The following is a 23,972-nucleotide window of genomic DNA, read 5'->3' as shown; positions in this document are numbered from 1 at the left end:
TTAAGACTCTTGAATGACTTCTGCAATATATGAACACATAGCATTGATATATCTGGCACTTGAAAACCAAGAGACTGGTGGAACAGTATGCATCATGACATCCGAGAGCCATATTTGTCTTTTGTTTCAATATCTCTAAAAATGATGTGATGATGCTAACTAGATGATACAGGATTCATTGTCAGTAAATTGTCACTCATTGTCAGATAACATGCAAATTCAGTAGCCTCTACATGTTCTTGAAATTTCCTATATGATGATGAATAGGTTGTTCTGGAGGAAGAGCTGAAGAAGAGTTGAACAAGTTGGAAGATCACATTTGCTTCTAATTGCAAGATCTTTTCAGTGGAATTAGCAAAGGGAAGAAATGGATCGCAAAATACTGCACAAAACCACACAATCAGAAGATGTGTTGTACTTTCCCCACAAAATAGACAAGTATCTCAGCTCTCAACAAATGTTCCAAATGGCTAGATCCATGACTTTAAATACAAAATCTGATTCTGGATTTTTATTTTTATTTTTGATGGAGAAACTGCTTTTCGTTATACCAGTCCCTAAATTGTTCTTGCTGTTGGACTCTCAGATGCAATAGTAGATTCTGTTTATAACTAGGATAAATACCACTCTTTTCAGGACAGTTCATTCAAGATTGGCATTTCATATCACTAATTTGAGAAATAACTAGTTTGATAGGGTTAGATTTCTGAGACACACTGATATTTGTGGCATGTTATAATCATCTGCAATGTAAAAGCCTGTGGATGATTATAGTGATGTTGCAGAATCTGTATTGCAATGCTGTATTCAATAAATGATACAAAAATTCAATAACAGCATTGCTAAACTACTGCTAAACCACAACTACTTTATATTTTCACCTTACCAACAAGACCAGGGACCTGTCAGAAGGTCAAGGATCAAGAAGTTCTTCATTGCTGGAGGGCTGTGAAAGAATTGGATCTCAGCAGGAATAAGGTGGGATTAGGCAAAGGTAGCCGTCATGCTGCTAGACAACAACTGTGCCTTTGGCTCTGGGCTTCTTCTCAGACATACCACCAATTCATGTCTTGGAAGTTCTAGAGCTCTGGAATGGAACTTGTTAGGATGTGCAGGTTCCCCAAACCTAGAGCTGCCTCATTTGGATTGTCTTCATTTTGTTTTGGGAAGGCTTGGTGTCTACTGACTCTCCTTGATCCGCTTAATGTCAACAATCAGTTATGAACCGTTCATTTATTATTATCCTCACAGTACTTCTTAGAGGTGGGCCATGATACTATATGTACAGTGGATTATAGAAAAGGATCATGTTGGAATATTTAGCACAGTATTATACCAAAACTGGAATTATTTTCACTGGCAGTTGATGCGCTCAGTTTTCACTAAAAGTGCTGTATTTAGCTATGATGTGGGAAAATGTCTCACTGTTTCAATTCAGCACTCCCAGTACCAGCAAACATGAGCTGGACGTATGCTGTAAACTAGGTTTTCCATTGGTCACATTGTCAGAGTGCAGATCCAACTATGTTTGAATCTTCTCCTTCACTCATACCAAGTACTGTTTGTAACCTAGATATAAATGCATCAAATTTGCATAAAAGTATATTGTAATGTGTTGGTACAAGATATGATCTGTCTGAAAATGTAATCAATATAATGTTCCTGAATTGCCAGGGAAGTGATGTATAATTCCATTAGGTGTATTACTGTGAACATTTGCTAAGTATGCATTTATATCATAATTGCATGCCACCACTTTTAATTGTTTTTTGTTACATCCACCTAACACTTTTAATTATGCTTAGATAATCAAGTGACTATCCAGTTAAACTTTTATGGACAATGTTTATATGTATTTGAAAACAAATATAAAATGGTTTAGTCCCTGTCAGGTTTGACAGGTTAACAAAATAAATTTCAGCCTGGAAACCAACTTTTCCATAATCAGCCTACCTTGAAATGTGTTACATAATCTCATTCTAAAACTGGACCCCCCCCCCCCAATGCCCTTGGATACATTTTCCTTCTTCCCTTTCCAACTGTAAAGAAAAGAATAACCTCTATAGCCCTCCCCAGGAAATAAGGAAGCTGAATATGAATATCTAGCATTGTTTCCACTAGGAAGCTCCCCCCCCCCGCAAGCCCAGGTGCTGTGCAGCAGGGTCATCCTTATTCATTGCTTTCATAACACCCCTCAAAGCAGAAGTAGGTGAGTATGCAGCTCTTACGCTGAAAAATATTTTCCACACCTGTTCTGGACTATTGGTGGAAGACAGCAAAAGGATGTATGTAACACATGTAATGGCTGGGAGCTGAATCCACTTCTAGATAGTTCACTCAAGATAGGTTTGTGCCTATCTGCTTAGCCTCATCTTGGACATGTCAGGCACATTGGAAATTAATGAACTATTAGAAATCTGCTTTTGTATCTTCGTCACCATAGTTCCAGGTTGGTGCCTTTTGCTTTGACAGTAAAACAAGCCCAACTGAAGTTAGATTCTGCACAGCCAAGGGACGTGCAATGTTGGCTGGAATATATTTTTGAGAACCAGTGTGCCATAGTAGTTTGAGTGTTGGACTACAACTCCGGAGACCAGGGCTCAATTCCCAGGTTGGCTCTCAAACCCACTGGGTGATCTTGGGCAAGTCACATGCTTTCAGTCTCAGGGGAAGACAGTGGCAAACCTCCTCTAAAGAAATCTTGCAAAGAAAGCTCTGTGGTAGGGTCGCCATAAGTTGATCAAGGCATGGTAGATATAAGTATATATGATTAGGGTGCAATAAGTATGTGTTATGAGGGGTGAAGCTTTTCCTCCCTGTACTTTATGAAGAAAAAAAAACAGCAAACTTTTCCCTGTTCCTAGTGCCTCCCCCCCCTCCCATTTTATATCTTACACAAGGAATCAACATCAGTGGGCTGCACCAAGTAATTGATTTCATTGGTATGGAAAAGCACTCTCCAGCCATTTGCTGGCCTATTTTCACTAATTTTGGAATTATCTTGTTTGGAATTATCTTGAAATTTTTATATTTATTTTAGAGTCTTGCTTTCTATTTTTTCACACTAGCCCAATGTGTTTCACCTTTTCTGATCTGTTTACTTACTCAGCACTACACTGTAGCTGAAAATTAGATGCTAGTGAGGTACTTAATTGGCTGAATTACGACAAGATTGGCATACTGGTCCACAGGCTCTGTTACTTGATAGAAGGAAGTTCTGTAACCAATTGCTGATATAGTTTCCCTGGGTTACTCAGATTTCCTGCTTTTGGATTTATTCACCTGTAACTTCAAGTTGTGGTGTATAAAGTATCTTTGACAACTCTGAGTAATAAAGCTGTGGCCCTTTATGTTCTGATTTTGACCCTGGCATAGGTAGCCATACCTTTCACTATACTACACGCGAAGCATCCCTTGAAGACTGTTTATTAAAAATAGAGCCATCTGGTAGGGATTGTTCAGTGGAAAAACAATAGTTCCTATATGTTTTAAACTGTACATGTTTTTCCCCCTGTAACTTTGCCTGGTTTCAACACTCAGATATCAGTATAATACCTCGATTCTGGCAAAAACATCCTGTTGCCTGGTGAACTTCCTACCCAAGACCTTATCTCATTTAAGCTTCCGGCAGACAGCCAAAACAGTGCTGTGCCACATGTCATTCAGTGCTTGAAATTGTTGTTTTAAGTGTTTCAGAACCGGATTCAAAGATTGTTTTAGACTGCTTTTTAAAATGTATTTTAATATTTTTTTAAGTTATCTTTTTCTTTAATTGTTTTTTGTTGAGAAAACCTATTCAGGCATAGCCTTTTTGGCAATATAGCTCATCCAAAATTCACAAAATAGTGATACTTTTATTTGGCCAAACAAAATGCACAAAATACATGATGCAAGCTTTTGAAGCTCCACTGGCCACTTCATCAGACAAAATTGGAAAAAAAAATAATAAAGGGGAATTTTCTTTTTTAATTATGATGTTAGTCACAGTTTTGTTTTGTGAAACTGTTGTTGGTGTGTTGCAATAGTGTGGAGGGATATCAATGCAGGCAGGCCCCTCCTCCTTCTGCCCATGTGGCAGTGGGAACATAGCATTCTAAAGTCCAAAAAATAAAATTTGAATTCCATTAGGAATACAAAACGATACTTCTGAGATCCAAGATGTGAGTCTCTCAAGAGATGCTTCTATGCTTTTACATTAGGAAAATGTTAGGTGCTGTTTTGGTAGAATGTTGCAGATGTAGTTCTAATTTAAAAAGAATTTGTTTTTACTTCTGTTGTAGGTGGAAACTCCAAATAATAAAGTCCCAGTCAATTGGCTTCCTCTGTAGCGTTCCCCTGTAGTGGCTAAAATACAGTATCTTCACATCCAGGAAACATATTCAAAGATAGCCATGTTAGTCATATAGCAAAGTACAATAACATCCAAAACATTTTTTCATCTCCTCAGGAACCCTTGTGAGCTGAGAGGTGATACAGAAATTCCTTAAATAAATAAATAAAGAATAGTTTTGCATAAGCATCATATTAGGCCATTAAGAACATTGAGGTTAACTTCCCAGTGATCAAGTGAGTTAAAAGTTCAAATTTGTAGTCCTGTTGCGCTCTCTCTCTCTATACACACACACACACACACACAGTGTATATACTCATGTATACGTCTAGAAATTTTAGTCAAAAAAGTGACCCAAAAATTTGAGTTGACCTATCCACGGGTCAGTGTAAGTACTCTCATAAAAAGTGTACCTTAACTCTCATAAAAACAGAAACCATCTCCTGGTGAAACACAAGAGTGTAATCTCTCCTGGAAGCACTGACCTCCCTATACTCTTTCATCCATTCATCCTTCAGTGTGAACACAATTATGCCTGCTGCAGTTTTGTTAGTTCTTTGGCATTGTCTTCTTTTGCTTCATCCTTTAGATCCTTTGTTACATGACCACAATTCTTACTTTCGACTTATCCACAGGTCATACCAAAATCCATAGTTTTGGCCCCAAAACCTGCCCTCGACTTATACATGAAGTCGACTTATAGTCAAGTATATATGGTATATACACACGCACATACTGTACATACCCATACATACAGTTAGCTTGCCCATTAGTTGTTGTTGTTTTTTTTTTTAAGTTATGCTTAACTTTCAGTTGCCAAAATAGGCCTCTTCTGGGTCTAAAATAGCTCTGGGGGCCAAAAACATGGGCTATGAATATACATCATTTTATTTTTTATTTTATTTTTTAAAAAAACAGATTTGAAAATTGTGGGATAGCAGACTACTGGGACCTGAAAAATGGACTTATGTGTTTCATGTCTCCCAAGTATTGAATTTTCCCATCCATTTTTCTAAACATTATATCATCATTTTACTTGGTACTCAGGAATAACTAGCTTTTTAGTTTTTCTTAGTTGTATTATCTTTTTAAAAAAACTATGGAAACACTTTTTAAAACATACACACACACACACACACACACATATATATATATATATATTTAAACATCAGAATGTGTATAATCAGTTAGTCCAGTTTTTAAGGTTACATAGGTCCACCTAGTCCAACCCCTGCCATGCAGGAACTCACAATCAAGAAGAGTATTTTACCGTTGCAAATACTTGTTTGGTTTTAAGAAATTGTCAACACTGTTGTATTGTCAGGGTCATCATTCTTGGAAAAATAGTTGTTGATGCCTTTGCAGTGTATTTATAGAGCACAACTCACAGAGAAAAGCGTGGGTGGGGATATACATATGTGAGTTTTGCATATTGTTTAATTTACATAAGTTAAGGTTTGAGTGTTCAACTGTATTTATAGAATTTCACTGCTTTTGCCTTCCAGAATTATTTGTAGTCAAGGCATCAGTCAATATTCTAAATATTGCTTTCTGTTTACAGGCTACCTTTTATTTCTTTTATATTTAACAGACATTCCTCTATATATTTAATAGGTGTAATTCAAGGAATGCTAGGTTCCATATTTAAAATTCCAGTTCTGGCTTGTGCTCTCTATCTCGTTATGAAGTGTAGGTTTTAAGCTGTTTTGTCTTAAATGTGGTTAGGTTTGGGTGGGGAAGGTGTGGGGAGGTATGGGTTAACTTCAGCATGGCATTTTTTCAAACATTTTTCATGTGCTTAGGTACATCCAAGCAGAAGTCAACTTCCCTTCAGGTAGCAGATCAGGACCTACTACCACCTTTTCACCCATACCAGCCTTTGGAATGTATAGTAGAAGAAACGGAAGGCAAGCTGAATGAACTTGGACAAAGAATTAGTGCTATTGAAAAAGCACAGCTTAAATCATTGGAATTAATTCAAGGTGAGCCATTGAATAAAGATAAGATTGAAGAGCTCAAAAAGAACAGAGAAGAACAAGTACAGAAGAAGAAGAAAATATTGAAGGAACTGCAAAAGGTGGAAAGGCAATTGCAGATGAAAACACAACAGCAATTTACCAAAGAATATTTGGAGACCAAAGGTCAGACAGAGTCACCCCTTACCCAGCAGCAGCAGTGCCCACACACAGGTATCCTCCCAGAAGTGGAAGGAAATGAGAGTCTTCCTGGGGATAACTTTTCAGGGTTATCACAGGTCGACAGTGTCTTGTGTAAAGATGAGCCGCAACAGTCTCCGCCATCTCCTGAGCAAACAGAGTTTGCCCCGCTCCAGCCTTTGTCTACACCACCGTGTAACTTTTCAAGTAACATAGGTTGTAATGGGACAGATTCTTTTGAACTTCAGAAGGTATTAGGTAATCAGCAAAACGTAGGACAGCAGCAGCCAATTGCTGGACATGGTCAGGGACTGTTAGTTCAAGAACCAGATGGATTAATGGTTGCTACTCCAGCACAGACGCTTACCGACACTCTTGATGACCTGATAGCAGGTGGGTTGAGAAATATGCATTTTCTTGTATTAATATGACTGCTCAGTTTCCTTTGTTCCCACTTCTTGTGACAAGTGTCAGTTGCAGTTTCCTCTCTGAAATACGTACAGATAGTATTTTACTTGCTATTTTTAATGATAGCATTCAGTCATAAATTCCAAAGCGTTTGGGTTGGTCTTTTAGAGGGCAATCTAAACCTTGGTTTATTGACATCTTAATGTATTTTTTCTTCTTCTGCTTCACTATTGTAACCTATAAGGAAATCTGATCTCAAGAAATAAAGCTAGACAGTAAAAGTTTGTGGAACAGTCATTGGACTTGTGACCAGGCTGCATGCATGTGGAGGTGCCATTTGGATGGATTGGTGTTTGCATGCAGTGTCTGTACATGCTTAATAGTGGTGCTTGACTGTCATGAATTTTTATAACATAATACTTTTCTCTAGCTAAAATGAAAGGGCTGCAAATACTTTTAAGAGAAAGTGAACAATAGGTCTTGCTTAGTAAGATGTGCTAATTATAATCCTGGCTGTCCTTTACTTTAACATGTCAAATTAGCTTAGATGATCAAAGGTAATGGAGTGAGTTTAGGTTTTCTGGATTATATAGCTTGCAAATTCGATTTGAACCCTGACTGCAGAAAAAGGCTGAAAAAGAAGGAAATTTCAGAATTCTTGAAGCATCTGTCATTGTGGAAACTTCACAGATGTGTAGTTTCTCTTTTTTTTTCCCTTTTACATAAGTGGCAGAGGATATTTTTCATTCCACTTCAGTGCAATGGATGAAACTGTAATTGTGGTCCATCTAGCAGTTAAGACTGCAATTGAACATAATGTCAGTATTCTACATAACTCAGTATCTATACTTCCCTCTCGTGTTTGTGTATCCTATGATGTACATCAGTATTTAAAATGTTCTTTATTTCTGAATTTTAAAATGGAAATATGAAAATAGGATTCTTTGATGGGTTGAGTGCTGTTTCTTGATCCCAGCATTTTTCATTCCTTGCTCAAGAAAAGATACTATCTTAGCTGAGGTTATGAGGTCTTGACCTATATAAAAGTTTCATGCAGGAAGAAAGAAAAAAGTAACAAAACCAGCATTTTGTAGGGTACATTTACATTATTTTCATCTCACATGGTAGTGCTGCTTAAATGCTATAGATTATGAAGATTCCTACAAGTTATTCAAGGTTGCTTCAGATTAAATTACCTACGTTTTAGCAGTAAATTGTATTTGAATGTTTTTCTTATGTATCCACAAGCAGCAACAGCCATACTTAACACTATGGCTGCTTGATATGATTTGCCCCCTTCAAATGTGCCAGCCTGAGTGGCAGGAGGGATTACTCTCAGTCTTGTTTAACCTCATGAAGTCATCTGCTAACTCTTACATCTGAATGACTACATGGTGTGGTAAGGTCAGACTTCGTTACATGTTGAAATCATGATGTTAAATTGAAGTTAGAGAAGCATTGACCTAACTCCAATGCAGCTGAAAGGGAAAGAAGTGAACAAAAAGAATACCCAATCTTTTTTTCAACTAGAAGTATTCATTGCAGTTATATTATCATGTAGATATTTATACTTTCACTATTGCTAATGGATCATTTAGTAGAGAAGTGTCAGTTGTTCTTCTTGGAAAAAACAAAGATTTGTTGTTAGTTTCCCTTGTTTGTACAAAGCAACATGGATGGAAGCTTGTTGTCAAAAGAGGACTGAAACATGACTGTTTGGAATAGCCATTTGCTTGCTTTACCAAAGCCATTGCAACAAAAAAAGAATGCAATCTGAAGCTTAATATAAATTATGCACACAGTTCTGGACAATATTGAGGTAACATCTGGCCAACAGATGTGTGACCTTTGGGGGTTCATGTATCTATATTTTCAAGGATTTGCATATATTGCAAATATTATGAGAACTGCCTTATATTCAGTGCAAAGATGGATGAAGAGAAAGAAGAGAACAGCGTGGTTACTGGAGCAACGCTAGTGAGTAACCTTTGGAAACAAAGGTAGCACAAGAAGAAAAAGTTGAGCGTATATTTTGTCCCCTTTCTTAGCATTTGTGTAGTTTTTTGTTGTTAACCACCCTTGAGTCAATCTTGACCCATGGGGACCCTGTGGATGAGACATCGCCAAGACTCTCTGTCCTCCACTGTTCTCCTTAGTTCCTGCAAAGTCATAGCCGTGATTACTCAGGGAAAATCTAAAAGAAGTATTTTAATTCAGAGATGGGCAGCTTTAGCAGGTCCAGGGTCCAATTTTCAGCTTTTTGGGCCCTCTGCCCAGAGAAAACGGCAGAAATGGTTAAAGAAAAAAATAATTTTTTTGAATTTTGCTTTTGATTTTTCTTAGGTTAAATGGTGCAGGGCCCATTTGAAAGACAAATTGTTCCTCCTGAGAACCTTTAGGAAAGATAATTCACCCATCCCCTCTTTGTCCAGAAGAACAACAGCTTCACAGTTTCACCCATCGTGGAATAGATTGTTTTGTTACGTGTTTCTGAAATGGCAATGCTGTTTTAACAAGAGCAGTCCAGTCACTGATAATGTATATTGGAAAGTTGTCTGTTCAGAAACACTGTGCTACCGGGATGGTAGTCTGGGCTTAGCCCATATAACTTCTTGTTGTCTCATCTAGCAGAGGTACTGAAAATAAGAATAATAAAACTAGTTACCAAAGAAATTAGAAATTTAGGCGGGTTATAGACCGCCGCTTTGCGGCAATCTGCCACCGCTGCCACTGTTTGCTCCGTAAGGGAGCCGCTGCAGCCAAACCGCGCTGCTCCGTTACGGAGCAAAAAAGAAATGGAGCTTCTTCTTGCGGCACCTCTGTGACATCGCGAGGCGCCAGGGACGCATTCGCGACGTCACAGATGCTGCGACAGCGTCCGATACGTAAAGATGGTGCCAGCCGTCTGGAACGGCTGGCACCATATTGTACGGACAGAGTCCGTATTAGAGCCAGGGGCGTCTAGAAGAGACGCCCCTTTTTTAAAATGGGACGTCCCGAGTGGCGGTTTGTAACCCGCCTTAGTTATTCACAGTGACCAGCCAGGAAAAGGAAGAGTTAGAAATCAGAATATGAAGAAAATTTGAAGAGGAAAGAATTAATTCGAAACTAAAATTGAATTGGTGTCAGAATGTTTAGGAAGCTATATAATATAAGCTAATATAATTGAAAATGCTCTGGCTTTTATTTTATGTATTCAGTGACCATAACACAGCTTCCTTATCTTTATTAAACATTACTTATGTTTAATAAACTATTCATCTTGTAAAGTGGTGCAGTTGATTTCATGAGGAGTGGGAAACAGCACTTACAGGGTTTTGTCTAGTACCCTAATAAAAAGCTGAAAACAATTATTCTAGGAGTTGTTGCAGTGACTGGCTTCGCCTGATACACAGATAGAGATGCTTGCAAAATTTTGAGCCAGCGGTAAAGGGTGCTTTTTTAGTTTTGCACATTGGATAGTAGCAGTCTCTGATATTGCCAGTCAGATAAGTAAAACTTAATCAGAAATAGCTAAGGGTGTCAGAAAAATCTCTTCATGATGGCTTCAAATACCTGTTTATGAAGTGATATCTAAATGAACATCTTTTCAAATTTGGACTTGCCAATAGTAAGATAACACATCTGGTTTTTACAATGTTAAGTGACCTGTATAATTTTCCAGTTTTATGAAATAAATTCTATAAATTCTAGAGCAGAAGTAGGCATACTGACAGTTTTAACTTCAAGGAGTTTGTTGTGGGGTTTTTTGTTTGGTGTTTTCTTGTTGAAGATAGGAATAGATTGTCTATAGTACTTTGTGAAAACCAGGCAAATGTTGGCAGTGGAGTAAAAGTGTGTGCTGGCTTTTAAAAAGGGTGTGTGTGTACGTAGGCATGTATGTTTTGAGTTCAAGTTACCCAGTACTAGGTACACAGAAGTTAGAAAATTTCTACAGCTACAGGTAATGGTGGGAAAAGCTCAGACTTATCAATTTGAATTTTGTATGAAGTACTGTACTCCTGTTTCAGAGGGAATTAACCAAATAGTGTAGTATGATCATGGGGGGATTTTTGGGGAGAACTTGAATTCCCAAGATTTGAGGGATAGGGATAATAACTTACATTTGTATCAAGACAATGATGAAGAAGAGCTTTCAGTTAGAGCAATTTGATCTATAGAGTTGTTTCTTTACATGAAGAAAAATGTAAGTCCTTGAATCATATTAGTTTCTAGCATCCAGCCAGATCTTTATGTTTGTGTGGTCTTATATTCTGAAGCTTCCAGTATTTGATTTCCTGAGCCAATGATATATTACCCCCCATGCTTCTAACTGTTCCTACAACAGCAACCTGGCTCACCGTTTTGGTATAAAAGCAGCTTTGCATACCTCACCATTTTTGTGTTAATTCCCACCTGTAAAATTTGAAGACCTCCCCCCCTCCCCAAAAAAGTGTACATTTGAGAAATAGAAAAATTGTATCTTAAAAGTATGTAACCAAGATAAGCTATCCATTTGATGTGCTGTTTTATAATACAAATATTTTTGGATTATTAAAGCCATTTGTATTGAAATTTTTCGCAGAACACAGAATAATTCTGTAGCACCTGTTAGTACACAGAATTGATGTTCTACAAAAATTGCATATCCTTTTGCAAACTTTAATTTTGTTTCTATATATTAAATGACTGTTGACTTTAAATAAGAAATTGTTTTATTTCTCTTAACCAGCACAGTATTTCTGTTTGCTTGCTTGGTGACATGAATTGGCTGCTAGTTGCTTTTTAATATCACTTGAGAGATGGTTTGTGTATGTTTGCAACTATATGGCTGCTGACTATATTATGCAGCTGCATATTACAGTAACATCTCCTCCTTATAGTAGCCCATTGCTTAGGTTAAGGAATACAATTATTTTTTTGGATCACACAGTATGCAACCATGACCCTTACGAACTGCAAACTGCGGCATAATATGATTTAAAAGTTGTTGACTGCTTTAGAATTTTATTCTAGTTATCCAGATTTTCCTCATTTGTTCTAATGACATGGTAACATATATTGGTGTGATTTTTTCTTAGCTCCCTGCCTCAGTTGACCCAGTCATAAGTGAGAAGGCACTGAAGCATCTGTCTTGCTGGTTTAATGCCTCATGACTCTCCCTCTTTTCCTACCTCTGTACCTCAACTGGCCCAGACAGATGTGACAAGGGGCTGCTAGTTCGTCTTTTATATGTACAGTTACTCTTTGCAAACAGGTGTTCTGTGCTTGCTCCATGTAGAGTAGTTGTCTAGCTGTTGTTGGAATGAAGACTTTGTAGGGCTGAGTGGGTATGTTGTTGTGCTAATTATTAGAGACGTACGTAGAGATGCATCCAGCTGGCCACGGTTGGAAATTGAATGCGAGATTCAGTTTCATGGGTAATTAATATCATTCTTCAGTAACTAAGTGATAGTGGATGTACTGGTTTGTGTCATGGGATACAGCCAGTTTTGTGCTGCCTTTCAGTGACTCTGTCCATAGGTCCTTGTTCCACCAACTGCTTTTTCCCAAAACAGCAGGGTGATACCTCTCTTCTTTCAAATCTTTTTTCAGAGCCCAGATTTTCTGTGCAGTCCTTGACCCCTCACTGTTTTCATTTCAAATTGAAAAGCACCCTATCTGTATGTCATTGCATTTAGATTCATAACCTTTACCTCAGTATTTCCCTGTTTCACCTGCTTTTGTCACTTAAAAACCATGTTTCTACAGTCCCCTGTTCCTTAACTAGCAAACTCCTGAGGAGTCAACTTGTATGTCATCATTTCAGTTGATCCATCCAAGATTTTGATAATGTCTCTTACACTGATCAGGACACCACTATATATATTGTACTTCAGAAGCACACATTTAGCATTCCACCAGAAAACAAGATACTCATCATATCTTAGTATTTGATTTTTGTTCTGATTGATGGCCAAATTTTAATGATATTCACTGTATGAAGGCTGGTTGATTTGATGTGTGACATCAGAGATCAGTTTCTGTGTAAGCCTTAATGGTTTTTTAAAAGGTATATTTTTTCCCAGTATGCAAAGTGTAACTTTAGTAATCAGAGTGTATGGAAGTGTAACTATTTTCTTACACATCATAGAAATCAGTTCTAAGGCCCACTAATATATTTGACTTAAAGGTATTGTATCCTGATTTGGAGAGAAAATGTTGCTGATGAAATGCTTATACATTATTATCTCTTCTAATGTCTGCCAATTTAACCTATTTTGTCGAATCAGATACAGTGGGCCCTTGGTATCCTCTGGAGTTTGATTCTAGGACCCTCCTTGGATACCCAGATCCGTGGATGTTCAAGTCCCATTAAATACAATGGCATTTAAAATTGTGTTCTTTATATAAAATGACAAAATCATTTTCAACCCATGGATGCTTGAATCTATGGGTAAAGATTCCATGGATACAGAGGGCCAACTGTACTTTCAAATGGTTCCAACAGAGGAAAACTTGTTTGTTTCCCATTTTGTAAGTTACTTCTTACACTATTTTGTTTCCTTGCTAGACTTAGTGTCGAACAATTTCCCCATCCTGGTACCTTCTAGATGTGGCTATTGCTGGGTGACTAACGATGGGGTCCAAGACACTGGGAAGGCACCAAAATGGGAATCCTAATGTATAAAATAGTGCAATCCAGATAGTCAGTAATAGTGGGTTTTCTGCAATTCCTTGAAACAAAGATTTACTAGTATAACTGGTAGTTTGTGGACAGCCAGGTTTATTTTTGACATTTTATTTTAATGCTTTTCAGTACCTTTAATACCTAACTCAAGTAAGACAAATTATCTATTTTTTTTAAAAATGGTAAGAAAGTCTGAAAATAAGTTCAACTGACATTATTTGTCTTTGGTCTTGGGCTTCACTCTCGTGGGATTTGTATTTTTAAAACTTTGAAAATGTGAATTGTAAATACTTTTGCAGTAAGTTTTCCAGTAAGCAGTTAACAAAAGCAGCACTTTTTGATTGCCATTTTTGTGTGTGTTTTATCTCCTGAAAAACAAAGTAATCAAAATCCAACTAGAGATTTGTGCACAAAAATGTGTACTGTGAAAATGTTACTTTTTCCATACAGCTAAAGTATGGATACAGACACAAAGCTCAGGTAGCAGAAGAACCAAAAAATTCAAATAGTTGCTTCATCGTTTAATATTTCAGATGTATTTCTTTTACAAAAAGTATTTTTATCTCATCTTTGGCTCCAGATTTTTCCATTGATGACTTGTTCTACTGAGACCCTTGGGCCCCTTTACCCCAGTACAGTGGTACCCCGGGATACGAATTACCCAGCTTACGAATTTTTCGGGATACGAAAAAATCCCATAGGGATTTATTGTTTCGGCTTACGAAGGTTTTTTCGGGTTACGAAAAAACCTCGGCGCTATGCCGCCACCGGAGGGCAGCAGAGAGCTATTTTTTTCCATTAGCGCCTATGGCAATTCAGGTTACGAAGGTTTTTCGGGTTACGAAATTAGCCGCGGAACGAATTAATTTCGTAACCCGAGGTACCACTGTATTTGTCTAGTGATTGGCAGTAGCTTTCAAGGTCTCAAGTAGTTTCCAGAGCCTCCTCCCTCATGCTGCTACCTGAGATTCATTTAGTTGACAGGAACCTGTGGTGTTCTGTACCCAGAACACGTATTCTGACTTACATTTGCTCTGAGAAGAGAACATAGTTATTAGCATAGTTAAATTACAGAGAAGGTGGTTCTTTATTTCTGAGATGTGTTTCCCTAAATCTTAGAAAAACAGTGGTTGCATCCAGTTTCAGGTCTGCAGTCAAGTTCACTTACTGGGAAGGAAGATTGCTGACACTGGTATCTGTGAGTCAGTCTTCTTTTACATGTTTTTCTTGGTCAGGTACTGCTTCAGGCGCTTAGCTGAAATGGCATAGAAACATAATACATGGATGGCCAATAAAAACTAGCAGTAGACCCCCCCCCAAACAAGTTCACAGCTGTGCAAATACCTAAAATGTGATTTGTCCCTCTTTAAAATTCAGGGGAGGAAAAAAAGATACTTTCCCAGTTACTCTTTCTAGATATTTTACAAGGACATACTTTATAGTTTACATATGTGTGTTCATCACACTTCTTGGGATGTGCATGCATTTTTTATTTGGCTTTTGTACAAAGTATTAAAAGAATTAATTCAAAGTATTTCTGGAACTGGCATGCCACTTTTCATTCTCCTGGTGGGGCATAATTCATTAAGAGGACATGGCCAGTTCTCTAGAAAAGGAGCTGTTCAAGCAGGAAAAGCTGAATATCTTTTCCCCCCTTTCTCAGCTGTTAATAGCAGAGTGCCCACTGGCTCCAATTCCTCGCATACTACGGAATCGCCTACACCTGAGGCCTGTTCACAAGCCCTCAATGTGACTTCTCAGTCTGTGCTCCCCACATACCCATCTGTTGACATTGATGCCCACGTGAGTAGTATGGATTAATTATAAATCTGTTTTTATTTCAGTATAAAGCATGCTAGAGTAAACATAATATACATCTTTTCCACTGTTCAGACGGAGAGTAACCATGATACTGCACTGACTCTTGCCTGTGCTGGTGGGCATGAAGAACTCGTCTCTGTCTTGATAGCACGAGGTGCCAGTATAGAACACAGAGACAAGAAGGGTAAGTTACTGAAGTGCTGCCACTAATCAATGCTTTTATCAGGAGCTTATGCAGATGGAAGTGTTTTTGTGCTTTGGAACAGTGTTGTCAGGTTTGTGAGAATTTAATCTTTGTTGCTATACTGAAATGTGATGCTGTATGGAGTTTTGAAAATTAATTGATTATGGTATTTGTATTTATTTAAATACAGACTTATTATTACGTCTGCTTTCCATACCTCAAATACTCAATTGAAACTCAAAGCATTGGCCTTCATGTCTGTTTCCCATAAGTGATTCCCTCCGACAATATTTATTGTGAGTTACTGATTCTAATTTTACCTCCTGTGTAGTGATTAAATTTGCCTTCCCTTCAAAGTGACTTTCGATATTTCCTTTAGGTTTTACACCGCTAATTTTAGCTGCCACTGCAGGACATGTTGGTGTTGTTGAGATCCTGCTAGACAAAGGTGGAGATATAGAAGCCCAATCTGAACGTACTAAGGACACTCCACTTTCATTAGCATGCTCTGGTGGGCGCCAAGAGGTAAATCTTATAATTTTACTATACTTTTGCAAGGAGTTCAGTTTAAATACTGTAGTGTGTAGTCTTGTGTTGGGAAAATAGAACACGATTTTCCAGCAGCCTGAAATGTTCCCACTGCTCTTTGGAGCATGTTGTTCCATATTATAATTAATGCCTTTCACGTTATCCTGCCTTGAGAGGATTTGAAAGGCAACTAAGAAATGCATTAAAGTAGTTATGTAAATAGTGCATCAGATCTGTTTTTAATATGTAATTACCCAACAGTAGAAATACCTTTTTCCAAAATGTTACATTTTAGTATCTTTTAACAGGTATTTGACACATCTGTCAGAAAAACAATATTCTTCAGAAACTGTCTTAAGTGCAGCTTTTGTATGCAAAGTTCAGCTTTTATATGCGGAGTTGTATAGAATAATTCTATAAACTGTGGTAAATGCCATTTAAAAATGCAAAACTGGTCAGCTTCAAGGAAAACCTCCACCAGAGGCCTCAAGCACACAGGCCAAAAGGTTCACCATCGGACTGCTTTGGAGGTGTGGTGTTTACACAACGCACACCCTGAACACGGCTAGAATTCATTCTGGGGCCACCCCAACCTGGAAGAGCGGATCAAAAAAGAGGGGAAACCCATTCCTTTTTGGCAGCTGGCTCAGGACCACAGTGGCAGCCCAGATCGGGGCCGGTAGCATGTGGTTGTCGTGTAGATCTGTTCCAGTGTTACAGCCAGTTCATAGGCCAAGATAGGGTTTCTCTGTTGTTTTAGTGCCTTCATAGATTTGGCATAACTTTGGCATGCCTTCTATGTTTGCATAAATTCAGTACATCTGACTGATTTCATCCACTGGCAACTTTTTTTAAATGGTAGGAAAATGCATCTTTTATATTTACATTTGTAAAATTAAGTGTGCACAGTTATAATCTTGAGATGAGAACTGAGGAAGATTCAATTTGAAAAGTGCAATCCTATCATATTTTTTGTACTGTTTGCTAATTAACAGAAGTTTCTTTATACTAGCAGGGTAAAATACTGCACGAGAAGCTTGGTTCTTCTTCATGGTCTCTGTGCCTCACACAACTGGGTAATCCTGCACCTGTGCAGAGCCTCTTTGGAACATTCTTCTTTGGCAGTAGCCTCGCCCACCCCACCCCCCGACAGCCCTGTATAAAGAAAGAACTTCCTGCAGAAACTGCTAGTTCCTTTTCATCTGCTACTGCAGCAATTTCATCATGAACAGCGTTCATTTCTTCAGTATACAGGACTTCAGTTCCATAAAACTTCATTTGATTGCTTTGTCAGCATTAGCTGTCAGCTGCACCAGCCCTTTTGGTTTTTTCAGTACCATTGGCTTCTTTTAAGAAGTGCATTAGATGCGGCATGAAGATCCCGGGCCGAGATGGGTACTTGAAGTGCCTTCAGTGTTTGTGCAAGTCCCATATTGTTGCAAGGAGCATGTTTCACCTTGAGCTACTTCTTCGACCCCGACAGCTGAGGATGCGGCTACAACTTGGCCATCTATTCTGCTTCAAGGGTTTATTTACAGTGCTATATAAATAAAGCTTAATAAGTAATAATGTCGGCTATAATCTTCCAGCATGCTCTGGTGTCCCTGTTACCTCCTTCTCCACAGTGCTACACGGTCATGATGGAAACTGTTTCTGTCTATGACAGTGGGTCTCGTGACCATTCAGAAAGGGAGATCCATGATTCTCTGAGGTCAGAGTTACAGCCTCTCTGTCTCCAGCTCCAACTGGTTAGACTTCAACACCATTCCAGGTCTTGCTCCTGTTCTGCATCTGGTTGACCTCTCCTCCTAGATGTTATGAAGTCAGATGGCAGCATAATTATTAAGTTCTTATATAATCTCAACACTGGTTATTACATTTATAGGGCTCCCTCATGGGAATCTTGCTATTATGACAGCCGCTGTTCTTCAGTGGATAGGAGATCCTGTCGGTATGTACTGCGTCATAAGCCTGCACACCTCTCCAAGCAGAGATGACAGCATTCGACACGCATTCAGTCTGCTGTCATGGTCACGGTCCTGCAAGGTTGTTAGTCAATGAATCAGTCTACTACCAAATGCTCTATTGAAGTGTTTCAATCCTCTGCTCAGTCAAGCTCATGAAGCTTCTGTGAGTGTCAAAGAGAAACCTGTATCCTCTGTTATAGTTGCTAGTCAGACAATCCATATATCTTCTTCCACAACCACTTCTCAATTAAGATCGGATTCAGACTCTGATATGATCCATGCCAGGAAATCATCTGCTGTTAAACTAGGTGCTGTAGATCCCTCCTCCCTGTCGGATGGTGTCAAGGCCATCGAGCAAATGCTTCAAATGGCTAAATCCTAGAAGCTCAGGGCCCAGCAGAAGCAGACCCACATCAAAGACCCAGTGTCCAAGATAGTCCAGTCACAGATTGCTACTCCTTCAGCCTTACCAATGCTTCCATACCTTTCTCAAGTGATTCAAAAGTCATGTTGACGCCATCTTACATCCTGTCAACTTTGAGCAAGTTGGAGGCCTTGTATGCAGTGGATGATTCGACGCTTACATCTTTGGGTCAGCATCTGAAATGAAATTCTATAATCGTTGACACTGCCCAATCCAAGGCTTCACATGGTCTCTACTCCACTCCAGTAGATAGAGAAGGCAAGAAACTTAATACCATGGGGAGAAAACTCTACTACTCAGCTGCTATCATCTTCAAGATATCCAATATTCTGGCTTGCATGGGTGTCTACAACCATCTCATCTGGAAGAAGATAATTACATTCCTGGCCAACTCTCCTTCAGTCAGAAGCTCAGAAGTTGGCAGGTCATTAGATTATGACATCTAGGCATGTTGCTCATTGCGGGGAAAGATGATGGCTCATGCTGTGGCTCTCTGTCAACATGCCTGGCATTGGTCCTCTGGCCTGTCTGATGAAGCCCATGCAGTCATTGAAGACTTAGATGATGTTGGCCTGTTTAATTCTGAGACTGAATCCAGGTTACAGCATACCCACAAAATGTGATTGACAGTGAGGAAGTGCAATAATAATAATAAATAAATAATAAAATGCAAGCTCAACCCATTGGTACAACCTCCTTCCAAGTCCAGGTACAATGGTTACAAGTATGTGCAGTCTTTGAGATGGTCATGCAGTCCTTCACGGTCTCAGTTTCAATGCAGTTACCATTTTGCTGCCTCCTTAACACAGAAACCAAAGTCTGGGCAGCTAAAAAAGAAGTCTACTGACAGTTCCAAGCACTGTCTGACTTCCTGTAAGACAACACCCTGATTGCCACTCCTCCACCTTTACCACCAATGCTTTCTTCTATGCTGCCTCTCTCTTTTCTCAATGTTTTTGAGCCTCTGACCACTGTACCACCAATGCCTTCTCCATGGTGGAGCTTCATCATCATGAATTCATGGGTGCTTGACATCATGAGGAGAGGCTCCGCCATCGAATATGAATCTTTTCCTCCCACAGTGATGTTCAGATCTACTACTTCCCCATTCCGTTATGTTTCAAAACGTAGACACTTTATTGCTAAAGGGAGCCATCAAGCCTGTCCTTCCGTCTGAAAATACCTTATGGTTTTTTTCTCCAAGTAATTCATCATCACCAAGAGGGACAGTGGTCTGAGACTGATTCTGGATCTGGGAAGAGTAAATTTCTACATTCGGTTGAAATGTTTCATGATAGTGAGACTATACATCTTCTGATGCAAGGAGGCAAATGGAATGCTACTCTGGACTTAAAAAGTGCTTCCTCTGTTTTGCTTTGGCAGGAGTTACATACAGTTGCAGGTGCTGGCTGATAACACCACAGTCATGTATTACTTGAATGAGTAAGGTGGTACTTGGTCCCACACCTTCCTTCACCTCACTTTTGGGTTTTTGGGACTGGTGCATACAGAGAAGAATCTCCATTTTAGATGTCCATCTTCCTGGGGAGGAGAATGCCCTCACAGATGCCCTCAGCTTGGAGTCACATTCCAGTCAGAAGTGGATGCTCCATCCTGAGATTCTGGTGCCTGAGATGACTTCCTTTTCAACTAGCACAGCCTTGAGCTTTACATCTTCCTTCTGTTCCCTCTGCAGACCAGAGTCATTGCCAAGCTTCATCAGGATCAGGTAAGGTGCATCCTGATTGCTCCGTGGTGGCCAAGACAACCTTGATTCAGCCACCTTTTGCACGTCTCTTGAGAGCTGTATCTTTGTTTGCTGCTCAGATCAGACCTACTTACCATCTACAACAGGTCTATCAGGCATCCATGTTAGCGTTGGTTGCACAGTGCGTGATGTGTCACGCCAACGTTACGCACCAGGATCACCACCTCACAAGCGACAGGCAGCTGTGTGCAAACTGGAGAAATGCCTCTCTCCTTTCAGAAGTTGACAAAAGAGACTCTAGGCAGATGTCTCTTCACAAGGCTTTTATTCTTTTGAAGTTCCACTATGTACAAGGCTATCTTACAACTCCAACACCATCCACCATCACCCACAACCCACACTGTGAGGCACTCCCCTTTTATAGCCAGGGCTCCATGTGGCCTTTTTGGCACTGCCTCTTCCTCCTGTGTCACAGTGATCTCTGTCCCCTGTCCAGGGTGACTTTGCACTTTTGCAGCCTTTTGCAGCACTTTACTGCACTTGGTGACCATCATCTCTGATGTCACTTCCCATGACTCAGCACTGGTGGGAAAATGCCTTGTCATCATGGCTGACAGTGACCCTTTGTTGTCCAGTCACTATTTAATACCACATTGTGTATTTTCTCAGGATTCTATATCCCAACAATCCAGACCTCCATACTCTTCACCTATCAGCATGGGTGATCATCCCCTAGATGTTTTGCTGGCTGTAGTGAGGAATATGATTGACGCAGTCCATCAACCAAGAGGTCTTATGAGTAGAAGTGGAAGAAGTTTGTCACATTCCTGCCTTGACTGCCAGTTGTAGTGTCTGATGCTACCATTCTACATGTGCTGGATTTGCTGCTCATCTTTATCTAATCAGGGCCTCTCCTTGTCCACTATTCATTGTTATGTAATTGCAATCTCAGCACATTTTCAGTTGTTGGGCAAGCCTTCTTGTTTTGTGCACCATTTAGTTAGGTTTTTGAAGGGGCAAAAACTTCGATAACCTCCTGTGTCAGCCCCAACCCCTAGATGGGCTCTAGACCTGTTGTTGAGCCAATTTTGTGAGGGATTCTGTGAGCCATTGGCAACTTGTGACCTTTGTTTGCTGTCTTGGAAGATTGCTTTTCTGGTTGCCATTGTGTCATCTGGGAGAGGTGGTGAGTTGTGTGTCTTGCTTTTGGACGAACCTTACCTACATTTCCAGCCCAACAGAACAGTTTTAAGACCTGACATCACCTTCCTGCTAAAGGTTGTGTCATCTTTTCAATTGAACCAGGAAATTGTCTTGCCATCTCTGTTCCAAAACCCCACTTCAGACTGTAGGAGGTATTGGCACTGCCTTTATGTACGGAGGGCTTTTGCCTTACTTGTGAACAGAGCAACTGCCTTCTATACCTCATCGAGACCTCTCGTTTGCTATTCAGGCTCAAGGAAAGGACTGCTTGCTTCCTCTCAGCATTTCTCAAAGTGGGTGGTGTCAGTAATTTGCCTCTCATAAAAACTGGCTCGAAGGGACCCTCTCACTCAGGTTGTCCCATTTTACTTGGGCAGTTGCCACATCCTGAGCTTTTTTGGCTGGTGCCACACAGCTACTTGGTCCCAGCTAATGACATTTGTTTCACATCATAAAATAGACTTGAGGTCTCAGGCTGATACAGTGTCTGGGAAGACTGTACTGCATTCATTCCTTAAGTAATTCAGATATGTTTCTGTCTCTGTACCTTGGACCAGGTTTTCCCAACCTTTTTGACTCTCGGAGCCCTTTTTATAATCTCTTTCTATGGTGGAACTCCTAAGAGGCCTACCCTATGTCTTACAAATTAATGGTGTTCAGGAGTAGCCCCTGGAGTACAGGTTGGGAGCTGCTGCCTCAGAGTATGTTTTATGCTTACATCTATCTCTGTACTGTGTTGCTGAATGTGTTCTAACCCACCTATCTTTTGGTACCATGTTTTATAGTCTCAAGGAGCCTTCCCTTTGAAACCATACCAAACTTATTTATTTATTTATTTAATAAGATCTCTGTTGGTGTTGTATTAGTAATGCTTGTTGCATCCACATGCATTGATGCTTGTTGCTGACCTGAATTGTCTTAGTAAAGTATTTCATTTTTTGCACTGACACTCCTGCCTCCTGCTTTTTGGTTGCTTGCTAGTCTCCCAGTTGTGTGAGATACAGAGACCATGAAGAAGGTGGACAGGTTGCATACCTGTAATTGTAGTTCTTCGAGTGATGATCTGTAAACTCACACAACCTCACCCATTCTCCCCTCATTATGTTGTGCCAGTTCCCATGGATGACTGCATCAGCGTCCTATGGAACTGGCTCTTTCAGCAAGAAGCCCCTTATATAGAGCTGTCAGAAGTGGATGGACTACCAACAAAATGGTAATTAGAATGTTGTAGAACGTTCCAAAGAGGCTTTCTCCAGGTACAGGATAACCCAGTTGTGTGAGTTCACAGATGACCACTCAAAGAATTAGTTACAAGTATGCAACCTGTCCTTACCTAGTTTGACCTACCCTGTGTTTATCAAGTTGCCACAGCTCTTATACTTTTCCTCAGAGTTCCAGTGTCTGTTGTCAAGTATTGATCCTGCTAGTACCATTCTACATTTCAGGTGGTTGATCTGCTGCTGGCACGAGGAGCAAATAAAGAACACAGGAATGTGTCTGACTATACTCCTCTGAGTCTTGCTGCATCTGGAGGATACGTTAACATAATTAAGATCCTGCTGAATGCTGGAGCAGAAATTAACTCAAGGTAACAAATGTGCTGGTTTTGATCTGTGGAAGCATCCACATGCCTTTTCAAGTTTAGTGGGGATGGGGATGGAGATGAGTATAGAGAAGTGACTACATCAGCATATGTGCCATGTTAATCCTGTTTAGATGTGGTAGTCTATAAGGATGCAGCTACTGATGATAAATGTTGTTTTTATATTTAGCCTGTTATTTTCATATATTAAAACTTTACATGATTTGGTGATTGTCTAGAATTGCTAGTGTTTCCCAGTCTCCACCTTTGATTCTAGTTAGCAATAGATTGTTTTTAATTGAATATTCAGATTTTCATGAACCATGTCAGTCTTCCCAGGAAAAATGCTCATTTTCTAACCACCCACCTAGGTTCTGTCATTTTGGTAATTACATTCATTGTTTCTTTCCTTTTTAGGACTGGGAGTAAGCTGGGCATTTCTCCACTCATGTTGGCAGCTATGAATGGTCATGTTCCTGCAGTGAAGCTCCTACTTGATATGGGCTCTGATATTAATGCACAGATTGAAACTAATCGGAACACAGCTCTCACTTTGGCCTGTTTCCAGGGCAGAGCAGAGGTAGTCAGTCTGCTTTTGGATAGAAAAGCCAATGTTGAGCATCGGGCAAAGGTGAGCAGATTTCTTCTTTATCAGATAGGCTGTTCTAAAAATTATCTTGCAAGAGTTATAATGTGACAGTTAGAACTGGAGACTTGGAACATTAAGTGATTTGAAAGCAATTCAGTATAACCAGTAATAGTAATGAGCATCAGTAGGTTTCATTGCATTAACATGATTATGCCTTATGCCACATTATGACTGACATTGCCTTCAAACCTACAGTTGATGAAAGAAGAGCTGAACGCTCAAATTGCACATAATGTTTATTTTCAATATATCAGTTCCAAAAAGCAAAGCTTGATTTTTGTCATTCTAGTGACAATTCACTACAATCCCATTTGAATTGATAACCCTAAAAGGACAGAAGAAAGGAATGAGCATATACCATAA

The 23,972-nt window shown here is 39.5% G+C and overlaps 1 protein-coding gene across 1 annotated transcript in view; it reads left to right on the top strand.

The window, feature by feature from the left end:
* The window catches only part of LOC121927557 (ankyrin repeat and KH domain-containing protein 1-like), an 86,160-nt gene that overhangs the window by 27,598 nt on the left and 34,590 nt on the right, over window positions 1-23,972 (top strand). The window contains 6 exon segments of the mRNA XM_042461250.1: window positions 6,133-6,879; window positions 15,207-15,346; window positions 15,437-15,548; window positions 15,928-16,073; window positions 22,824-22,966; window positions 23,378-23,591. Coding sequence (XP_042317184.1) covers window positions 6,133-6,879; window positions 15,207-15,346; window positions 15,437-15,548; window positions 15,928-16,073; window positions 22,824-22,966; window positions 23,378-23,591 — 1,502 coding nt within the window.

Source organism: Sceloporus undulatus, chromosome 4 (genome assembly GCF_019175285.1).
Source record: "Sceloporus undulatus isolate JIND9_A2432 ecotype Alabama chromosome 4, SceUnd_v1.1, whole genome shotgun sequence".
NCBI lineage: Eukaryota > Metazoa > Chordata > Lepidosauria > Squamata > Phrynosomatidae > Sceloporus > Sceloporus undulatus.
Note: the sequence above shows the minus strand (reverse complement) of the source record. Positions and strands in the feature narration are given on the sequence as shown.